The 21,090-nt window shown below is 42.5% G+C and overlaps 1 protein-coding gene across 2 annotated transcripts in view; it reads right to left on the bottom strand.

The window, feature by feature from the left end:
* LOC124613894 (nuclear transcription factor Y subunit beta) overlaps positions 1–21,090 on the bottom strand; it is a 93,875-nt gene that overhangs the window by 14,901 nt on the left and 57,884 nt on the right. For both annotated transcript variants that reach the window (XM_047142636.1, XM_047142637.1), the window contains one exon: positions 2,383–2,735. In XM_047142636.1, coding sequence (XP_046998592.1) covers positions 2,383–2,735 — 353 coding nt within the window. The remainder of the gene's footprint in view (positions 1–2,382; positions 2,736–21,090) is intronic.

The following is a 21,090-nucleotide window of genomic DNA, read 5'->3' on the forward strand; positions in this document are numbered from 1 at the left end:
GCCTTGTTGGCCAAAAGCTCACTTTCTGAAGTCTTTTCATTTTGTCTGTCTGCGACTTCGCATTTCCACTATATGGTGAGCAGGAACTATCCTTTTCACAATATTGTTTTATGTACTTATAAATCTTTTTTTTTGCAACAAAAGATGGTTTGGAAATGAAAAATATAAAAGAGATTTCCTAACACTTTGAAAAATAAAATTAATTTTGTTGGAGTAAGACTAAAATTAATCATCATCATCATCATCATCATCATCATCATCATCATCATCATCATCATCATCATCGACTGATTATGCCTTTCAGCGTTCAGTCTGGAGCATAGCCCCCCTTATACAGTTCCTCCATGATCCCCTATTCAGTGCTAACATTGGTGCCTCTTCTGATGTTAAACCTATTACTTCAAAATCATTCTTAACCGAATCCAGGTACCTTCTCCTCGGTCTGCCCCGACTCCTCTTACCCTCTACTGCTGAATCCATGAGTCTCTTGGGTAACCTTGCTTCTCCCATGCGTGTAACATGACCCCACCATCTAAGCCTGTTCGCCCTGACTGCTACATCTAGAGTGTTCATTCCCAGTTTTTCTTTGATTTCCTCATTGTGGGCACCATCCTGCCATTGTTCCCATCTACTAGTACCTGCAATCATCCTAGCTACTTTCATATCCGTAACCTCAACCTTGTTGATATAATATTTCTTCATCACTAAGAGAGTTTAAAATTAGTTGTACTCATTCACTTTTGAAACTAAAATTGTCTGACAATGCAGAAAACACTGAAAGAAATCACTTAATATTTTATGTAAAACAGACATCACGAAGAGAAGACTTTGGCACAAATGACAATATTAATTAAAGTGTCAAAACAATTTGACAATTCAAGCATGTTCTTAATGGTCATGGAGGAAAATTAAATGAGTTGTCTTTTGCTATTAAAAAAAATTATATTTATTGAACCGAAGTGTGTAAATAAGTTATTGATGTTCACAAAGACATCTGATAATTGAACATCATATGTCTCTATTAAAATCATTTCAACAATGTTTCTAAAGATGAGACTTATGAATGAAGTTTCTTCTATGAATTTTCTGATGAAGATAAGCAACAATATACGAGTTTTCTATAACTAAAACAGCTGTACCTCTCCAGGCAGCACAGCTCCATGGAAAGTAAAAGCTCGATCCCCGTCACAACTCTGACCCCTATGTTCGGGGGGTTCTCACAAACAATTTCCTCTCTTCATAACTGAGGAAGTATGGTACATTATGTACCACCTCCTTATCGAATAGTGCTGCCTGGTTGTGTATCCATGACTACTCTGATGAACAATGAATATTACTTCCACGACAATGCTACACACTATTCACTGTTTATTTTGAGCAGTAATTATGAAACCATTGTAATGTGTTCACATCAATTTCACTTGCTAAATCTAGCACCAAGAACATTTTAGTTTTTTTATGAAAGTCAAAATGACTAAATGACAGATGTTTATGATTGGTTCCAGATAGCTGTCAGCCCCCCAGCAAGATTCTTTAAGTTTGGAAACTAGGGGAGAAATAATGACAGAACTGATGCTATGAGCACTGGCTGCACAAGGCAAGGTTCCAGATTGACTATTTGTAAATGGCATTTTTGGACTGTCTTACTAGTTTATTTTTTATGATGAAAAAGAAATACGACTAGAAAATATAACAGGCAATACACATATATTTCAGATTTTCAGAATGTTTTCAGTGTGTGTTGTCGTCTGTTATACTTTCTAGTCCTATTTCTTTTTCATCATAAAAAAAGAAACTAAAGACAGTCCAAAAATGCCACTTACAAATAGAGATAATGTGCAGATTCAAGTCATTCAGGATAAAATTGAAATTCCAGCACATGGAAACAGGGTTTTGGGCTGGGGCTGGAAAAAATGCTCTACCAACTGAGCTATTTACACCAGACAGCGTCAGTTATGTCATTATTTCTCCCCTCGTTTCTAAACTTAAGAATCTTGCTGTGGTTGTGGTGGTGGGGGTGGGGGTCTGACAGCTATCTGGGTCAAAAACAGATTTTTTTTTTAAGTAATAATTTTGAGAAGTGTTCTTACTAACTTTTATCAATGTACCATACTTTGGTTATCACTTTTAAAAATAATAAATGCAGTATCAGGCAATATTACTGTGTGTGTCCTTTACAACATCACTTTAGTTTTCCTGTGTCACAAAACTGATGACTAATTCTGTTTGCTCTAAACAAATGTGTAATAATGCGACAAAATTAATTTACAATTTACACTTTGACAATCAGCAAATGCAGACAAACTGTAGTTTATTGGTATCTTTATGTTAAAATGAAAAAGAGTACATCTAATTTAATCAGAGATACTAATAAAATGTTACCTCTCTATATTTCTGCAGATACAGTTTCAGAGGTTCAACATAATTATCAAATCCTAAAGTGGTCATTGCAAACAGTATATCTTCACCATTAATAGTCTTTCTTTTCTCCATGTGACAACGATCGCTTGCTTCACTTGTAATAAAACTTATAAATTCTGAAACACACTCCTGCACACATTCTCTTGCATCTTTAGCAATCTTTCCTGGTTCTGGTATTCCTCTTTTCATAATTTTTGCAATGTTTGCAATTGGTAAGAAACGATCCTGCTCTCTCAATGGGTATCCTGGTTTATCTCCACCTCCTTGATTTGAATCATCAGTATTTTCAGCTGTAAGAATTGCATCACCATCATCTGAAAGTGTAATCAAATAATTAAAATCATTTACATTTAATCAGCTAATAATAAATTTATAAAAGAAGTACTACAACACAATGGATTAACATATGATCTTACAGGTGTACTTATATAAAGATAATTTATCAGTAATTATGCTTTCAATTACTTTAAAATAGGACTCTATACAATTCAATTGTGTGTTTCACGAGGCAAGGCTCTCATCATTCTGACGTCACTCAGTTTGTGGCATTCATTAAATGAAATAAAAAACACATTGTAGTACGAGTCCTCGTCTTATACAAAATTATCCACTTCGCACACTGCAACTTCACAGTGTGAGTGTGGGTACCAAGAATGTCCACTTGACGCTTGTCGCAGTGTCTGGAGGAAGTAGGAGTTGCTTCATATGAGGTATCCCTGTGTAAGAGCAGCTTGTGTTCACACTTCCAAAGATATTATTTTACCAACTTCTAGCTATTACCTCCATGGAAGGTTAACTACTTGTAACTATTCACCTACAATAAAATAAATCCAAAAAGCTGTTAAAAATCTCTATCTGCTATCACGCATTTATTTTATTTAATGAATGCTACATACTGAGTGGCCTGCTGATAAGAGTACTACATGGCCCAAAGGCAGGTTTGAATACCCGAGTGCTTTACTAGGCATATCTCCATTGAAGTTTTTCCAGCCAATGAAATGATTTACCCAGATATTTATATGGGATCTACAATTTAATATTGACTCCAAAGCAAGATGGAACTCTGCATTCATCACATTAACAAACATTGCCAGGGGCGAAAGAAGTTGTTCCAGCATAAACGTCAAGTGCTGGCATGACGGTCAGGAAGGGTAGAGCAGAGAGGGCTGTGAAGAAGACGTCAGCCAATAGTACGCTGACCAGCCCTCTCTAGGATGACACCAAGACAGCAGTGGCCTCTAGATGAAGAGAACACATGCGCCATGCCGCCTGGCCACGGCCCAGTTGAAGACTGACCATACTACAAGCTCTACAGCAGCGACTTAGAAACTGTATTGTTTCACTTGTATTAGGAGTTTTGTATACTGAAGAGATTTTCTTATTTTGTCTGTCACCCATTGCTTGCGACACACCAACATAAATTCTCAAAGTTAAGTTCTTGTTATTTATTTTACTGTAATAAAATTTCATTGATACAATTTGCCTGAATAGTCTTCTAGTGATCTAAGAAAGCAGGAAAGCAGGTTTCCTAGACACCCCATAGGATGAATAGGCAGGACACAACAGAAGTTGCAAGTAGCAGGCAAAAAAACTCTCTCCAAAGATCACATTGATACAAAAAATTCTTAGGTCACTTTTCTAAACCACTGAAACTTTACCAGATGTACGCACTGAATATTTGTTAAGTTTACCTGTGTGACCTGGTCTTTCGAATGTTCCATTGTAATTATTTTGCAGTAAAATGTTAGAAATGCAAGCAATAAATTGAAAATTGATGAAATCATTCTAAACTAGCACCACTAAGAATTATAAGCAACAGTGACAGTCAACTAAATAAATAATGAACACTTAAATGTTTCAAAAGCTGGTAATTTAAAACGGTTATATAAAGCAAAATATGAGCATTATTGTATACATACATCACGATGATTAGCTATTTGCCATCGACTACTTGATTAAGGGCACCACTAGAGTTTTCACTGGATTATGGTCTTTAGGTTATATTCAAGCATATATTGCGCACTATGTTCAGTAAGTGACTCACTTTAGATTTTTCCATTTATTTTATTTTCTTATTTTGCACACAATGAAACTTTGATTGAAATAACCATGGAGAAACAACCTTCTTTTTTGTTAAAGTCCAAAGAATAATAACGCTACTATGTCAACATTATCAAGGCACACACTTCACAAACACATACAAATGAAAACAAAGTACTTTGTCATGTTTGCATACCACCCCCTTATCAGTAGTGAAGTCAGTTTATGATTTCAACTAATCTCGTTGGAAATTGAATTTAATGACCACACCTTTTTTTTTACCCCTCTCTAGAGTCTTCTTGTTGGACCTGGGCTGACAATTCCACTCAAATGTCTTTGTGGTGCTTATTATTCTTGTTCATCAGGTATGAAGATACTCTTTATCTGGTCTTTCACTTTAAGTAAATTAAAAATTAAAAAAAAACTTTGGGGTCCTTTCAATCACTTCATATGGAGGCTCTAGTGCCTTTTCACTTGATCAGTCCTTACAAAAACGTACTCTGAGTTGCTAAAGCCCGTATGTATGAATGCTGTCTCTTTTGCTTTGTGGGGATATTGTACAGGTTTTAGATTATTCATATACTGTTTCAGTTGTGACACAATTTGAGTAAGTCTGCATCCCTTACTGTGCCATACTCTTGGGAGGGGAAGAGAAAAATCACCTGGTATCCTGATGGGTGGGCTGTAAACTATTTCTGGAGCTGTAGCATTAGTGTTCTCTCTAATGGAGCACTGAAGACTGAAAAGGATTAAAAGTATTATTCGAGTCCATTTAGCAGTTGCAATAGCACGGATCACTGCTTTAAGTGTTTGATAAAATCTTTCAATTTTTCCATTTGATTGAGGGTGATATGCTGTAGTTTGAGCTATTCTAAGCACTATCAAAAATATGTGGATGCAATCAAACCAAAGTCAACTGTTTTCCATCGTCAGTCAATACTTGGTATGGCATTCCCAATCCAGTTATTCAATAATTTAAAAATGCCCTCACCACTGCTTTGACTTTTATGTCCCTAACAAATACTACATCTAGCCAATTTGTAACTATATTGATGCTTGTTACACCATCAGAAGGAGGCACTGCTCATATGAAGTCAAGGTAATTTATTTTGAAGCGTTCATCACTACTGGGAAAGTTTCCTAATAGCACTTTTAACAGGTTGTAATACTTTGTTTTTCTGACAATCAGTACATGTTTTCATCTAATTTTGGACATCCTTTTTTGTACTGATACACAAAGTGCGATAGTGTTGGTAAACAGTACACCTAAAGGCTTCAGGAATATAAGGGCGAGTAATTTGTATCTCCATTTGTCGATGGTATTTTAATTCAAGTGATGTATGATGACTGGACTGTAGTTGATGAAGGTCATCATCATCATCATCATCATCGACATATTCGACAGCCATGTATATAATAAGCAGCTCTGTCATATGTGGAATACTTAGTGTCATTGTGAACTTTTTTGGGGAAAAATTCACATTGTCCTCCACTGTATCTCGCCAATGTTGCTGTGCAGTACCTAATGCAAAATCTGATGCATCCACAAATAACGTGGGTTGATTACATGAACCGGGGAATGTCAAACGTGTTGTATTTGCAAAATATTTGCATTTGTGGCAAAAAATGCCTTTGGCGATTTTTAATTGTACCATTTACGTAAATAATTCAGCAAAGCTTGGTTTTCAGCAGCATGTTTCGAACATCGACAGCAGAAATTGATGATCCGTAATAATGCTCGAAGTTAAAAATAAATCACCTTGACTCCATATGAGCAGTGCCTCCTCCTGATCATTTGTAGTTCGTTACTGTTGCTACCCTCTCTGGATCTGGCTTCATTCCTGCAGGTGTAGCTAAATATCCCGAGAATGTTAGACCTTTTTACACCAAATACTGAGTTTCCAATATCTATTACAAAACCATGCTAATTCATCTGTTTAATGGGTGAATTTAGTTGCTCAACATGTTGCTCTGGACATTCTGATACTATCAAAATATCATCCAAATACGGGAAGCAGAAATCTAATTCTCTTAAAACTTCATGTATAAACCTCTGAAATGTGCTAGGTACATTATGAAGTCCGAAGGGCATATAATTAAATGCATAAAGACAAAAGGTACAATAATAGCCAATTTTTGTTTATTAATCATTGGCTAATGGAATTTGGTAAAACTCTTTCAGTAGGTTAATCTTTGAGGATATGTTTTTTTCCTTTTGAAGCATGAAATTTAAATCAACAACTCGTGGAACTGGATAGCAGTCTGACAGTGTCCAGTCATTCAGATGGTGACGATCTCCCCAAACTCGCCACTGACCATTTGGTTTCTTAACAAGGTTTAGTGGACTAGCCCATAGCGCTTGTGATGGATGTATAATACCATTATTTAACAGAAACAGAAATACTTTTTTAGCAAGTTGCAATTTATGTAGGTCCAATCTATGAGCCTTACTGTACACCGGTGGACCACTAGACGTAGTGATGTAATGCTGCACTACGTGCTTCAACACCTTTGGTATGTATGGCTCTGTTAGTTCAGGAAATTTCTCCTAAAGGGCCCTATCGCACTGGGATGCCACAGCAGCTCTGCTGGCAGATGCCAGACAGAAGCTTGGGACACAATGGAGCCTCCCACACCTGGCACCTACCTGAGTGTGGCAGCTCTGTAGGCAGAGTGGCTATCATGCCGTTCTGCTGGCAGGCCTGGCAGCACTGCCAGTTAAACACACACCTGCTTATGGCCACTCCTGCACCAGGACGCCAGCAGACCTGCCTAGTGCTACCTGCCGCACATCCATACCTAGTTATTTGCCCATGTGAGTGCTATGGACGGTTTTTACACCAAATCTTTTATCTGCGAGAGTCAGATAAGATCAGCTACTTGGGACACTATCTCAGGACTACTCAAAATGCGAACTGGGAAAAAATGTTTTTGGAATTATGAGCATCACAAATGAAGCCAGGATTCCAACTGGCTGGAGCTTTTGGAAATTATTGATCCTCAATTTCCTCATAGGCTGTTCCTGATGCTCCACTTCAATCACAAGATACCAGACAAAGCACATTTTACTATGGGGCTATGGAAGAACCTAATTCCAGATCGAAATAGCACAGATACATCTCCTGCCACAGAAAGTGATGCTAAAGGGTCCGAAACATCAGACACACTAGAAGTATTTTGAGAGATAAGATATGTAAACAAATGAGACAAGTTTCCTACATTTTGTCTAAAATATTTGTAAAGTGAATTTCGGTTTATAATAACAGACTTTACAAACAAAAATGAAAAAAAATTCTATATATACTTTACAGTTAAAACGAAAATGGTAAATATCACTGCAGACAACAAATAATTACCTACCTATTAGACAGGTCACAAAAATCTATTTTCTCTGGCGAGATTACGTTAATTAAAACAGTGCCCTTTTTCGTCAGTTAAACTCGGGAGATTTCCACTAACTTGTCAAAAGAACGTACCGACACACTCAAGAAATTGGAAAATGTAGCACTGTAATTTGTTAAATCATTATACAGCATGTAAAACAACTCGTTTATGTCACAACCAGCAATGAAGGGATGTACTCAGAATGTGTTTTTCTAAATTCCCTTTTTACTTTGAACTTGCACACAAAGCTACCAGCTCTTCTACTCAGTGGATACTGAAGGTACTTTTCTGGCATCTTTGCAGGCATCTCATACAGCCAGACCTGAGCGCTGCCAGCAGAGAGGAAGCAGACCTGCCATGGTGTCCCCATGTGATAGAGCCCTAAGTTTCAAAAACAGGCATCTTGCACAGAGTGAGCTTACCGACTTTTTACCGTCGACAGTAGAAGTAGAAGCAGAACAAAATTTGACAAGAACAGTAAATATTGCTATTGCCATTTTTTAAATTTGGCACATGGATGTAAGCCTGAAAAATATGTTCAGCCTTGTCAGTGGCCAAATAAGCAAAACTAGAAAGGGTAGATACACCACCAGCTGAGTGTTCTACCCCAGTACTCACACTAAGTTGCCAATATTGCCCATTTGTTAAAGATCAAAATAGTGGAAGATATTTTCTGCTGAAGTGTTTAATAAGGTGATGTTATCTATCAACTTTTTATTTTTGAGACCATAAAGTAATGATGAAGGAAATCAACCTCCAACACATCTTTTGATACATCTGTTACAACAAAGAGCCATTTAACATTGTGTTTGAGTGCTGAATCAATGGCTAACAGCTTTGTACCACAAGTTTTTATCTCTGACCTATTTGCAGATTCAAGTCTGAGGATTTAACTTTCTAGTCTTTTGAAGCTGGTGTAACACACACATCTGCTTCACTACCTACCAGAAAGTATCTTCTACCATTTCAATCTTTAACAAGTAAGCAATATCGGCAGCTCACTGCAGGTACTGGGGTAGAACACTCAGCCGCTGTTGTGTCTAAACCTTCTAGTTTTGCTTATTTGGCCGCTGACAAGCCTGACCACATTTTTTCAGGCTTATAGACATGTGTCAAACTTAAAATGATAATAGCAATATTTACCATTTTTATTGAATTTTGTTCTGTTTCTACTTCTACTGTGCAATCATTGCTACTTGGCTTTCAGAGCATCTTAATCTCAGTTTCCAATTCTTCAATTCTTAAAAGGAGCTCTTGTAAACTGGCATGGATGGGGATGTTGATGAAATGGACTGAACTGATGCAATTTTAACCTCCCAACAAAGTGCATTTCAACCATATGATATGCCATTTGAGCAGTCTTATCCACTGTTTTGTCAGATATAACCAAAATATTTTGAATGCTACTAGGAAGTTTGTCAAGCCAAAATGTTTTTAAGATCTTGTCCGACACATCAGTACCGGCACAGCCCCGCATTTGTCTTAATAACAGGCTAAGCTTCGTATCATCCAGTTCTAAACCCCTCAAGAGATTTTTAAGTTTTTGTTCTTCACTTTCTTTAAATAGTCAAAATTCATTTTTCACAAGAGAATATTTTTGTTCTCATCACTTTTAACTAGATACCATATATTTTCAACAGATTTTGTCTCGAGCTGAGTAAGCAAATAGTTAAATTTAGTTGCTCTGTACCTATAACAGCTATTGAAATTGCACTACAGCTTGACAAAAACAGATGTCTGGCTTCTCCATCCAAAGCAGTGGTAGCTTAATGTTCACATTATCAATTTCTAGCTTACATCCAGGATTATTCCCCTCATATCCATTTACTGTTGACATTTTGCGTATTTTTTAAACACAGTAAGCGATGAATTCAAGCGTTAAAAAAAAAAAAAAAAAAAAAAAAAAAAAAATCACATTTAATATCTTGCCACAAGTCAATTTGCAAATGTTGTCATCTCAACAATCACATTTAGTTCGTCATCTCAGACTTTTCTTATCTCTTGGAATCCAGCAAAGAACTCCCTTGGTCCAGCTACCATCCATTTGCATAACTACCTGCCCTCTTCCATTTTCGCTGTGATTATAATCACATCGTGCACTCCAGTTTGTTTCTGGATTCATTTTCTTTGTTATCCTATTTATCCTCCTAATTCCCAATATGCATCTCATCACAGCTCTGTGCAGCTCTCAGTTTTTGAATGGTTTTTACATAAGAGGCCCATGTTTCAGTGCTATATGTAAAAACTTCTAGTACATGCAATTTGCGTATTTTACATTTTAAAATTTTGGTAGCTTAGTTTTTAAAACTATTTTACCAAAACAACTCCAAGCCATTTGTAGTCTTCTGGTTATTTCTTTTTCTGTCCATCCAGTTACAGTTCTCATCTACCCTAAACACAAAAGCAACACCTGGTTATGTGCCTTTGTTGCTAATTTTGTCCATTTTCAGCACGATAATTACAAATTATTTTATTCTTATGATAATGGATTTTCAAAACTATTTCCAAGTTTCATACAGTAAGTTTCCTCATCCATTATACAAGATACCTGCACAAGAGGCAAATTACACAACTTCATAAGTAAAATGGAGATGGATCAGATGAGTTCCTTCACCATATACTGACTTATTCTGCTCTGAGGTTATAGGTCTGGAGACCACTTCCAGACCTGCTGTGAATAGTTTTGGAAGCATGGAACTGCTTTGCCTCACTCTTGTTTCAATTTCCATAAATTTCAGTTTTGACATAAAATAAAAAAGAAAACATTCTTGCTTCTCAGGCTCTTTAGGTGTGGTGAGTTGTTGCTGGACTACTAAGGATGATCTTACATGAACTGAACATAACTGAGTACTGAACGGAGTGAAAATAAACTATCCCAGGAATATTTCTGCAATACAGACTATAAGATGTATTTCTTTGATTACAGTGCTCATTTAAAAAGTTAACCCATAACAACAATGAGGTAGATGGTGCACAAACTCACTACTTGTATGTAAAGTACACCAGCGGCAAGAGAATACCTTCACTGCCTGATAGCAATGGTAGTATTACTGATTACAGTGCCATTAAAGCAGAGTTAAAACACAGTTTTCCAGTAGTATTTTGGAACATATACTGTGTTCGAACATTATGAGTTACACAAAATTTTTAAGGCTTTCATGGCCACTTGTTGACAAACTGCCTATTTGCTTCTGTCTCGGGTTCTTCAGCTGACGTTTGTCTGATGATTTTACTGACGTTTCGTCAGCACGAGTGGCTTGCATTGTCAAAGCTTCACCCTCCATTGCTGGTGGTGAACTGGAGCCGAGCTCGCGGCCGCAGACTGTATGTACCTGGTGCACTAACATCCAAGGGCTTCTCCGCAGTCATTTCCGGAGTTCAGTTGAGAACTGAGACAAATCTATATTGGAAAATTATAGTGACAGCAATTATTTCAGGTCCCTGGAATACCTCTAACTGGACCTGTGGTATGGGTACACACCAGGGAGTGAACACATACGGTTGTCCAAAGTGTACAATTGAGAGGAGGGAGGTGAAAGTCCCTACAAAGAATTTCTAAACTAATACCAATTTGGAAGCCCACTCTGTGTCAACTGGCATGAATAAGTATCTCATAATTTGGATGATTAGGGAATTGGTGGATGGTAACGGCAACTGGTGACGTCAATATTGTCTATGTCAGGCCCTACCTTCCACTACAAGACAGCCAAATGCTGAGGTGCTAATGGAAAACAACACAGGGAATTGCTGCAAGTTCCACCAACAGCACAGAAGGAGGAAGCTTGTAACTGTACTAAAATGTAGCAATGTGATTTACTTGTGAACTTGAGGCTTTCTTCAAGAAACAGCTTGGTTCAGCACTTCACTTCTCCCTACTGGGGAACCTCTCCCAGTAGCTGGGATGGAGGTAATGAGTGCGAGTGTCAGTTCTTTATCGTAGTAGATGATACATCACCAAAGTTCCTACAGTGCCACACACTGCAAGCTGCCAAGAGCTGCTTCATTTGCATTTACAGCCCTCATGAGTCCTTGTGACTTGAGATAATGTACCAGAAAAAAGTTCCTCAGTGTGCACGCTAGACTTCATTAGAGAAAAGAGCTTTCCTTTACCACTAGGTAGGTTTGCATTCCACCCTGGTAACAAACAAGTGGCTGCTCACTAGATTTAGATTGGCCTAATTCATTTATAAATCTTTAATGTGTAAAATTGTTGCTATTGTTAATTAAATATTATTCTTTTCAAATATTATTAACTACAGTAGGTGCATCTGAAGTGAAGGCTTATTTAATAATTTTATTTCCATTTAAATAATGTATAACAATGCTTTGTTTAATTAATTATGAGAATTTCTGGCCACTTCTTATCATCAAGAGGTGAAATGTGTAGCACGGTCAATACACACATGTAAAAGTGATACACATCCTAGCTTTTTAGAACTAATAGTTATTCCATCGGGGTGGGGTGGGGGGTGGGGGGGGGGGGGGGGGGAGGAGGAAGGTTAAAAAGGAAGAGCAGGTCACTCATACCTCAGGAACAGATGTACCCACCAGCAATGAGGTCGAGGGTACACGAAATGGAGGTGTTGGAGAGAGGTGGTCAGAGATAGAGCATAGATAAGCTCTGTGCTAGCTTCAGCCCAAAGATTACAAGAACGGAGTGGGAAGTAAAGACAGATTAAGGGGAAGAAAAATGCACAAGAGCAGTAATGAAACAGGTTGGTTGGTTTAATGATCAATGGGACCAAACTACAAGCTCATCAGTCCCCTCTCCTTACCTGGAACAGCAAATCAGGGCCTAGTGTATGAAATCCAAGGTTTACCACAGGTCAACAAAGCCTAGAGAAAGGAATAAAGACAAGGAGGGGGGAAAGGGGGGGGGAAGATGTCCCATCCAGAGAGCAGAGAGAGGTCCCTAAAGGCAGAAAATGCAAGGGGGAACATAACCCCCCACCACTCACCAGAGGCACCCCACCCACCAATACCCAAAACCCTAACAACATGAACAGGGTGCGAGGAGCACAGGAAAACAGAGGAAGGACACCAAGTCAAATAAAACATGTGAGAAGGGGGAAGAAGAGTAAAAGAGCGTGTGGGGTGGGGGCTTGGTCGGACCAGCAAGCCCAGACAGCTGCTGCCATTTGGAGCAGAGGAGGCAACAGGGCATCCTGCCAATGTATCATTGGGCTGCCAACACTGAGGTGCCTCCCTTATAGAGAGTGGTAATAAACTTTCTTCATGAATAAAACATAAATTCAGGTGTCAGCCACTGAGGCATCATCTGCTAACGCCAAGGGTAGCAAGTCAGGAACATTAAATGTAAGTCCAACACAGGGCGGCTAGGTGAGGACAGTCCAGCAAGATGTGGACCACCATCAAATGGGCGCTAAAACAGTGGGATGGCTCCTTGCTATGGAGGAGATGACTATGAGTCAGCCAAGTAAGACAATGCAGAGCTGGCGATGCAGAGCTGGCGAAGGACAATGTACTCCTCGCGAGAGGCTTGCACGGAGGATCTCCACAAATTTGTGCTTTCGTTTGTTCGGCAAAGTCAGAGTATGCCATTCTGTATTCCAAATCCTTAGAACTTGCCAGTGTAATACCGTTCAAAAGTCTGATTCCAGAATACTGATCTCAATAGGTGGCTTGCCAATAGTCAATGTGGCCAGCCTGTCAGCAAGTTAATTCCCAAGGAACTAAATGTGACCTGGGGTCCACAGAAAGACCACCGAGCTTCCACATTGAGGACGAGGAACCATGGACAGTCAGGACTAAGGGATGGTGGGGTAAAACTGACTGATATCTTGTAAACTGCTCAAAGAGCCACTACACAAGAGGAAGGACTCATGGTGCAGGAACAGATGGGGTAAAGAGCACCAGGGATGCCAGCAACATCAGCAACCATAAAGCCATGAGTATAAGCTACTTCTGAACCCCAAAATGTGTCAAGAATAGAGAAGAACTGATGGTGGAGAGCTTCAGGCTTCAGGATAAGCCGAGTCTTTCGGAACCTGTGACAAGTCGAGACAGTGCTGTGGACGGGGGTGCACCACCCAGAGGTGTACGCGAGTGGGCCCAAAGAAAATTAGTAGAGGGGAGAGCTGGGGCTCAGGAGAGAGAGAGAGAGAGAGAGAGAGAGAGAGACCAACCAGATGCAGATGGTGATAACTAGACCTGGGCTGCCACTGCAGGAGGTGGATCTCCATATATGGAAAGAGGAAACTGTAGTTCAGATGCTCCAGGGACAGCAGATGTGTAACAAAAAAGTGATCAACTGTTGTTGATGCAGAGCCCATAATCGTTGAACATATCCCTCTGCTAGGAAGGTGATCATAAGGTTAGTCCAGAAGAACCAGTTGCCAGTTTTACACCACAATGGTGTATCAGGTAGAGCATCTGTAATGTCAACAATGATACCAATAATCTAGACAGGACTAAACCAACGCTGTGTCGAGCTGTATCAGTACAGCAGACCAGATCCCAGTTGGTGTTGCTGAGGCATCGAAGAGCACTGAGGTATGACCAGCGCACCAACTTTAGTTGCCATAGAAGGGGAGAAGCCATGTCAACCAGGCATCAGAAATCACTCTCCAAAAACGATGCAAGTCCACCACATTGAGGGACTGGCCATAAAGCTACAGATTTGGATGCGGATGTACTGTATAGTGACAACAAAAACAGCAAAACGCAGGTCTTGGCAGCCAAAAAATGGAACCCACGAGAGAGAGCTTAAGACTGCACATGGTGTATTGATCCCTGCAGACTGCATTCAGCAAAGTTGATTGTGGACACACAAAATAAGTACAAAAATCATCAACATACAAAGATGGGGTCACCGTAGGTCCTGCAGCCACCAAAAGACTACTGATAGAAAGTTTTGATTGTCGTACAATCAAAACAGAAGTGAGCGGAACCCCATTCTCTTCCAGATAAAAACTGGGAGCAGACCACGGAGGCCTCACTCATTAAGGTGACAAGGATATGATGGTGCCATGTGGTATCATGAGTTTTATGCAGATTTGGGGGGGGGGGGGGGGGGGAGGGGAGGACTGCAATAAGGTGCTACAAGCAGCGTGTGGGTGGTGATATAAGGACTTCATGTCACAGCAGTAAACCATAACTCACTTTTTCAAGAAGGGTATTCTCACTCCAGAGTCAGGATGCAAGTGCCGGTATCAACGTGATTATCCTTAGGACCTCTCTGGACGAAATGAACGCTCTCACGCCATCATATTAAATGACTGGTGAGGACTCATGCCCTCTGAGGTGTCTCCTAAGTGCTCTCAAATACAAAGATAAGTCAAATGTCTGGTAGAACAGGTTTTAATCAGTAAGGAACCATATGGTATCTTATTGAGCGAGTTAATTTCACCAAAATTATATTTGATATGTTAAGAAAAAAAAGTAGTTTGGTAAATTGCAAAAAGACATATCGCCTGTCCTGGAACAAACCAAGTAATGAGGAAATGGTTTCGCCCCAAGCCAACAGGCCTGACTGTTATCCCAGGGGGGTGGCCAGGGCCAAGGATGCAAAAGTAGAAGCAGAGAGATAACTGTTCCTTTTTGAAGAAACACCCGAGGAAGAGTATCCAAAAGTATCGACCATAGTATGCTTCACGTGCAGACTGTACAACCTGGTACCACACAATCCAATCAGGGACTCACCCTGTGACAGCCACCTAGCCATGGCAAGAGCCACCTGGCACAGCAGTCGTTGCTGGGATTTCCAATGCCACAAAACAACATAGCTCACACTTGGGAAACAAAATTTAGAAACGGAGATCAAACCCAAGGGAGACCACAACAAGCTGAAAAAACTGAGAGTGGAAAAATAAAACACAAGATCGAGAAGGTATAGCAGAAATGAGGGAATAATCAGATCGTCATGAAGGGGAACACTGAGCGAGGAGGAGGGTGGTGGTGGTGGAGGAGGAGGGGGGGGGGGAATGGGGGAGGGGGGCAGGAGCTAGGATGGGAAGGAGTGGATATGGGGAAGGGATGCAGCCCAGGAGAGCGGAAAGACAGCAATAGCCTGGGGTCCCCTGTGCACCACGTTTGTACCCACAAAAAGAACTGTGGGGCCCCTAGGTGGATGATGGAACACAGGGTGATGAGATAAAGTCCAGAAGGGTGTCGGGATGGAAGGATGTACTGGAGGACAAGTTTTCATCTCTGAAGTTCAAGGAAACTAGTATCATGATAGAGGATCTCAAAAACCAGTGTGTTATAGCAAGCGCTCAGGTCCCCTGCGTCATCCTCAGGAGCATGTTTAGCAACGGCGAACTGGGTATTCCCCAAGGTGTAGAGTTACTAGCCTACTTATGTACTCATTCAATTTAGTGATGGTACGTCTACATGAAATGCTGTTCAACTGGCACTAGTTAGCTGATAAACAACACAAGTGGTTCCATTGGTTGCTCTTGGTTTGATATTTTAGTATCTTCCACAGGTATGGCTGGAGTAGGTGATAGGGGGCACAGAACTGTAATGTCTCAGCAGAGGATTGGAGGGTAATCAATCTGAAGGTTGTACCAGATTGCCAAGCCCTGAAATTGTACCTTGGGTTCTTATAGGCAGGTTGGTTTAAAGGCAGGAGTAGGGACCAAACTACGAGGTCATCGTTCCCTTGTTCCTAATAAAACAATGTCACAAGGGTGAGAATACAACGGACGAAATATATAACACAAAACGGAAAGGAAGGAAAATCCACAAGAACGAATGGAAGGCAAAAAACACTAAAAGGAACAAAAGATGACAAGAAAACAACAGAGAGATGCTAGAAACAGAAGGGAGTAAAACATAAAACCAGATTACAGTGGCTGGTCAACCACGAGAATAAAAAGGGAAAGCCAGCCACTCTGCAACACATTAAAACCTTCACCCTAAAAGCACTATGGTGGAGGACATGGAGGGACGAAGGACATGCGCTAAAACTTAGACGTATAAAACCCACTCTCACAGTTAAAACGCAAAACTAAAGCTGCTGTGGAGGCATTGTCGCCCAACACTGAAGGCAGGGTGCTGGGAAAGTTAAAAGTCTACCACAGAGCGGCAAAAAGTGGGCAGTCCAGCAAGAGGTGGATGACTGTCATTTGGGAGCCACAGCGACACTGAGGTGGGTCCTCACGACGGAGTAGGTAACCATGCGATAGCCATGTATGGCCAATGCAGAGTCGGCAGAAGACAACTGATTCCATGCGAGAGGCCTGCATGGAAGACTCCCACACATTCACAGTCTCCTTAATGACACACAGTTTGCTGTGCGTGCTGTTATGCCATTCAGTCTCCCAAAGCTGGAAAACCCTGCGGTGTAAGACAGAATGCAGGTCAGCTTCGGAGAAGCCTATCTCCAGAAGCGGTTTTGGCGTCTCCTGTTTGGCCAGCCTGTCGGTTGCCGGGGGATTCCGATGTGTCCTGGGATCCACACAAACACCACGGAACGGCGGGACTGTTCCAGGGCATAGATGGACTCCTGAATGGATGCTACCAGAGGGTGGCGAGGGTAGCACTGGTTGATAGCTTGTAGGCTGTTCAATGAGTCAGTACACACGAGAAATGACTCGCCAGGGCACGAGTGGATGCACTCAAGAGCACGAGATATGGCCACAACCTCTGCAGTGAAAACACTGCAGCCAACCGGCAAGGACTGCTGCTCAACATATCCTCCATGAACATATGCAAAAGCCTACATGACCATCAGCCATTGAGCCGTCGGTGTACACCACTTCAGAGCCCCGGAACACGTCAACATTCAAGAGGAAGTGATAGCGGAGAGAGGTGGGGTTAATGGAGTCCTTAGGGCCATGAAAAAGATCCAGACGAAGCCACGATGGAGGCGTACATGAACGGACCAAGTACAGGTGGTAAAGGGAAGGACTCCAGTTCGGAGAGAAGGGACTGCACGCAAACCACAATCGTTAACCCCGATCTGGGCCGCCGATGTGGGAGATGGACTGCCGCGGGCGGGAAAAGGAGACGGTAATTCGGAGGCTCAGGGGATCTATGAATGTGTGTGGTGTAATTGTTGAGCAGCTGCGCACGTCTGATCTGCAGTGGAGGGACACCAGCCTCCACCAGTACGCTGGTCACTGGACTCATTTTGAAAGCTGCTGTCGCTAATCAAACCCCCACAGTGGTGCACAGAGTCGAGTAACGAAATGCTGAAGGCGCTGCCAAACCATGAAACACACTCCCATAGTCAATTCGGGATTGGACAAGGGCTCTGTAGAGCTGCAGCAGCGTACAGTGATCTGCACCCCAATTGGTGTTGCTCAGGCAACGGAGGGCATTGAGGTGCTGCCAGCACTTCTGCTTAAGCTGACGAAGATGAGGGAGCCAAGTCAATCGAGCGTTGAAAACCACTCCTAGGAATTGATATGTCTCAATTACAGTGAGAGGATTGTCATTAAGGTAAAGCGTGGGTTCCAGGTGAATGGTACGACACCGACAGAAGTGCAAGACACACAACTTTGCGGCTGAAAACTGGAAGCCGTGGGCTGGAGCCCATGACTGAGCCTTGTGGATGGCTCCCTGGAGGTGCCGCTCAGCAACAGCAGTACTGGAGCAGCAGTTAGAAATGCAGAAGCCATCTGCATACAGAGAAGGTGAGACGGAGGGCCCAACAGCTGCTGCTAGACCGTTAATGACCACTAAAAATAGAGGTACACTCAATACAGAGCCCTGTGGGACTCCATTCTCCTGGATATGGATATGGATGGAACTATGGGAGTTACCAACTTGGACATGGAAAGTATGGAGCGACAGGAAGTTTTTGGATAAAAATTGGGAGTGGTCCCAGGAGACCCCACTCATATAATGTGGCAAGGCTATGATGTCGCCAAGTTGTGTCGTATGCTTTACGCAAGTCAAGAAAGACAGCAATCAGGTGTTGCCGTCTGGAAAAGGCTGTTCGGATGGCAGACTCAATGGACACAAGATTATCAGTGGTAGAGCGACCCTGGCAGAAGCTGCCCTCACATGGAGCCAGCAAGCCACGTGGCACGAGGACCCAACCCAACCCAACCGCCGACGTACCATACGTTCCAGCAGCTTACAAAGAACATCGGTGAGGCTGATGGGCCGATAGCTATCCACATGAAGTGGGTTTTTACCGGGTTTGACCATCGGAATGATGGTAATCTCCCACCATTGTGATGGAAAGACGCCATAGCACCAGATTCGGATGAAGATGACGAGAAGATGTCGCTTGTAGTCAGATTAGAGATGTTTAATCATCTGGCTGTGGATGCGATCAGACCCAGGAGCTGTGTCGGGGCAATGAGCAAGGGCTATGAGGAGCTCCCACTCTGCAAACGGGGTATTATAGGATTCACTGCAGCGTGTAGTGAATGAGAGAACTTTCCCTTCCAGACACCGATTGAGTGTGCGAAAGGCTGCAGGGTACTTCTCTGATGCAGAGGCTCGAGCAAAGTGCTCAGCAATCGTGTTTGCAGTGGTACATAACTCGCCATTTATGGTAACAACGGGGACAGCTGTTGGCGCCTGGTACACGAAAAGACGTTTCATCTTTGCCCCGACTTGGGAAGGTCACGTGTGGCACCCAATGGTGGAGACAAACCTCTCCCAACACTCCTCCTCCTGTTGTTTGATAAGGTAGCGAACACGGGCACGGAGCCATTTAAAGGCTATGAGGTGCTCCAGGGAAGGGTGCTGCTTATGCCACTGTAGAGCTCGCCAACGCTCCTTAATTGCTTCCGCAACTTCCAGCGACCACCAAGAGACTGCCTTATGCCTCGGGCACCCTAAAGAGCGAGGGATCACGTTTTATGCTGTGGAAACAATTGTGCTAGTCACCTGCTCAACCATCACATCGATGTTACCATGTAGGGGAGATTCAGCTGTGACAGCAGAGGTGAAAGTTCCCCAGTCCGCTGTGTTCAAAGCCCATCTGGGCAGGCGTTTGTGTGCCTGACGCTGGGCAGTGACAGGAAGACGGGGAAGTGGTCACTACCACACAGGTCGTCATGTGCTGTATCATCAAATGTCCTTAGAGAGGTTTGTCAAATTGATAAAACGAAGAACGCGAGCAGCTGCTCGTGGGTCATTCGCTAAAACGGCATCTAGAGTACATGGCAGGTTAAGATCAAGGCGCAGTGTGTTAAAATCCGGACAGGGCATTAAAATGTGGCGGACCGTCAGCAGTTGCCCACATGGGCAGAACGGCGCCGGCGCTGCCGTCAGCAGATGGCGATGGCTGAACTGGCAGTGTCCAATGCGTAACCGGGCCAAAACGACCTCCTCCCACCGAGAAGGGCGGGAGGAGGACGTCCAAGCCGCGTGAAGAGGTTTCAAGGCCCGAAGCTTGTTATCTGTAAGTGCAGCCCAATCGGCATGCCACAGCAATAAAATGCGCTGACAAATTACCCTGCTACAATCCGACGAAGGGACACAACAAGAAGCTGTCCGAGGCTGGAGGACCGCAGCCTTGGCCGCGGCATCTGCAGCTTCGTTCCCAGGGATACCGACATAGCCAGGGACCCACATAAAGCTAACCGGAGAACCGACGTCCACCGGCTGCTGAAGAGAGCGTCAGATCCGGTGCACGAAAGGGTGAACCGGATACGGATCACTGAGTCTCTGGATGGCGCTCAGGGAATCGGAGCAGATGACATAAGCAGAATATCGGTGGCGGCAGATGTAAAGAACAGCCTGGTAGAGGGCAAAGAGCTCAGCTGTGAAGACCGAACAATGGCCATGGAGCCGGTATTTGAAACTTTGTGCCCCGACAATAAAAGAACACCCGACCCCGTCATTGGTCTTTGAGCCATCTGTATAAATGAAGGTCATATTGATGAACTTCGAACGAAGTTCAACAAAACAGGAGTGGTAGACCGAACCGGGGGTAACCTCTGTTGGGAGCGAGCTGAGGTCAAGGTGAACGTGAACCTGAGCCTGGAGCCAAGGTGGCGTGTGGCTCTCGCCCACTCTAAAGGTTGCAGGGAGTGAAAAATTAAGGTGTTGAAGGAGGCGACGAAAACGAACTCCAGGGGGTAGCAGGGCAGAGACATACAACCCGTATAGACGGTCGAGAGAGTCGTCAAAAAAGGAACGATAAGACGGGTGGTCGGGCATTGACAGTAGCCGACAGGCATACCGACAAAGCAGTATATCGCGCCGGTAGGTGAGTGGCAATTCGCCAGCGTCAGCATGAAGACTCTCTGCGGGACTAGTATTAAACGCTCCGATCGCAAGTCGTAAACCCCGATGTTGTATGGAGTTGAGGCGGCG

Source organism: Schistocerca americana, chromosome 4, assembly GCF_021461395.2.
Source record: "Schistocerca americana isolate TAMUIC-IGC-003095 chromosome 4, iqSchAmer2.1, whole genome shotgun sequence".
Lineage (NCBI taxonomy): Eukaryota > Metazoa > Arthropoda > Insecta > Orthoptera > Acrididae > Schistocerca > Schistocerca americana.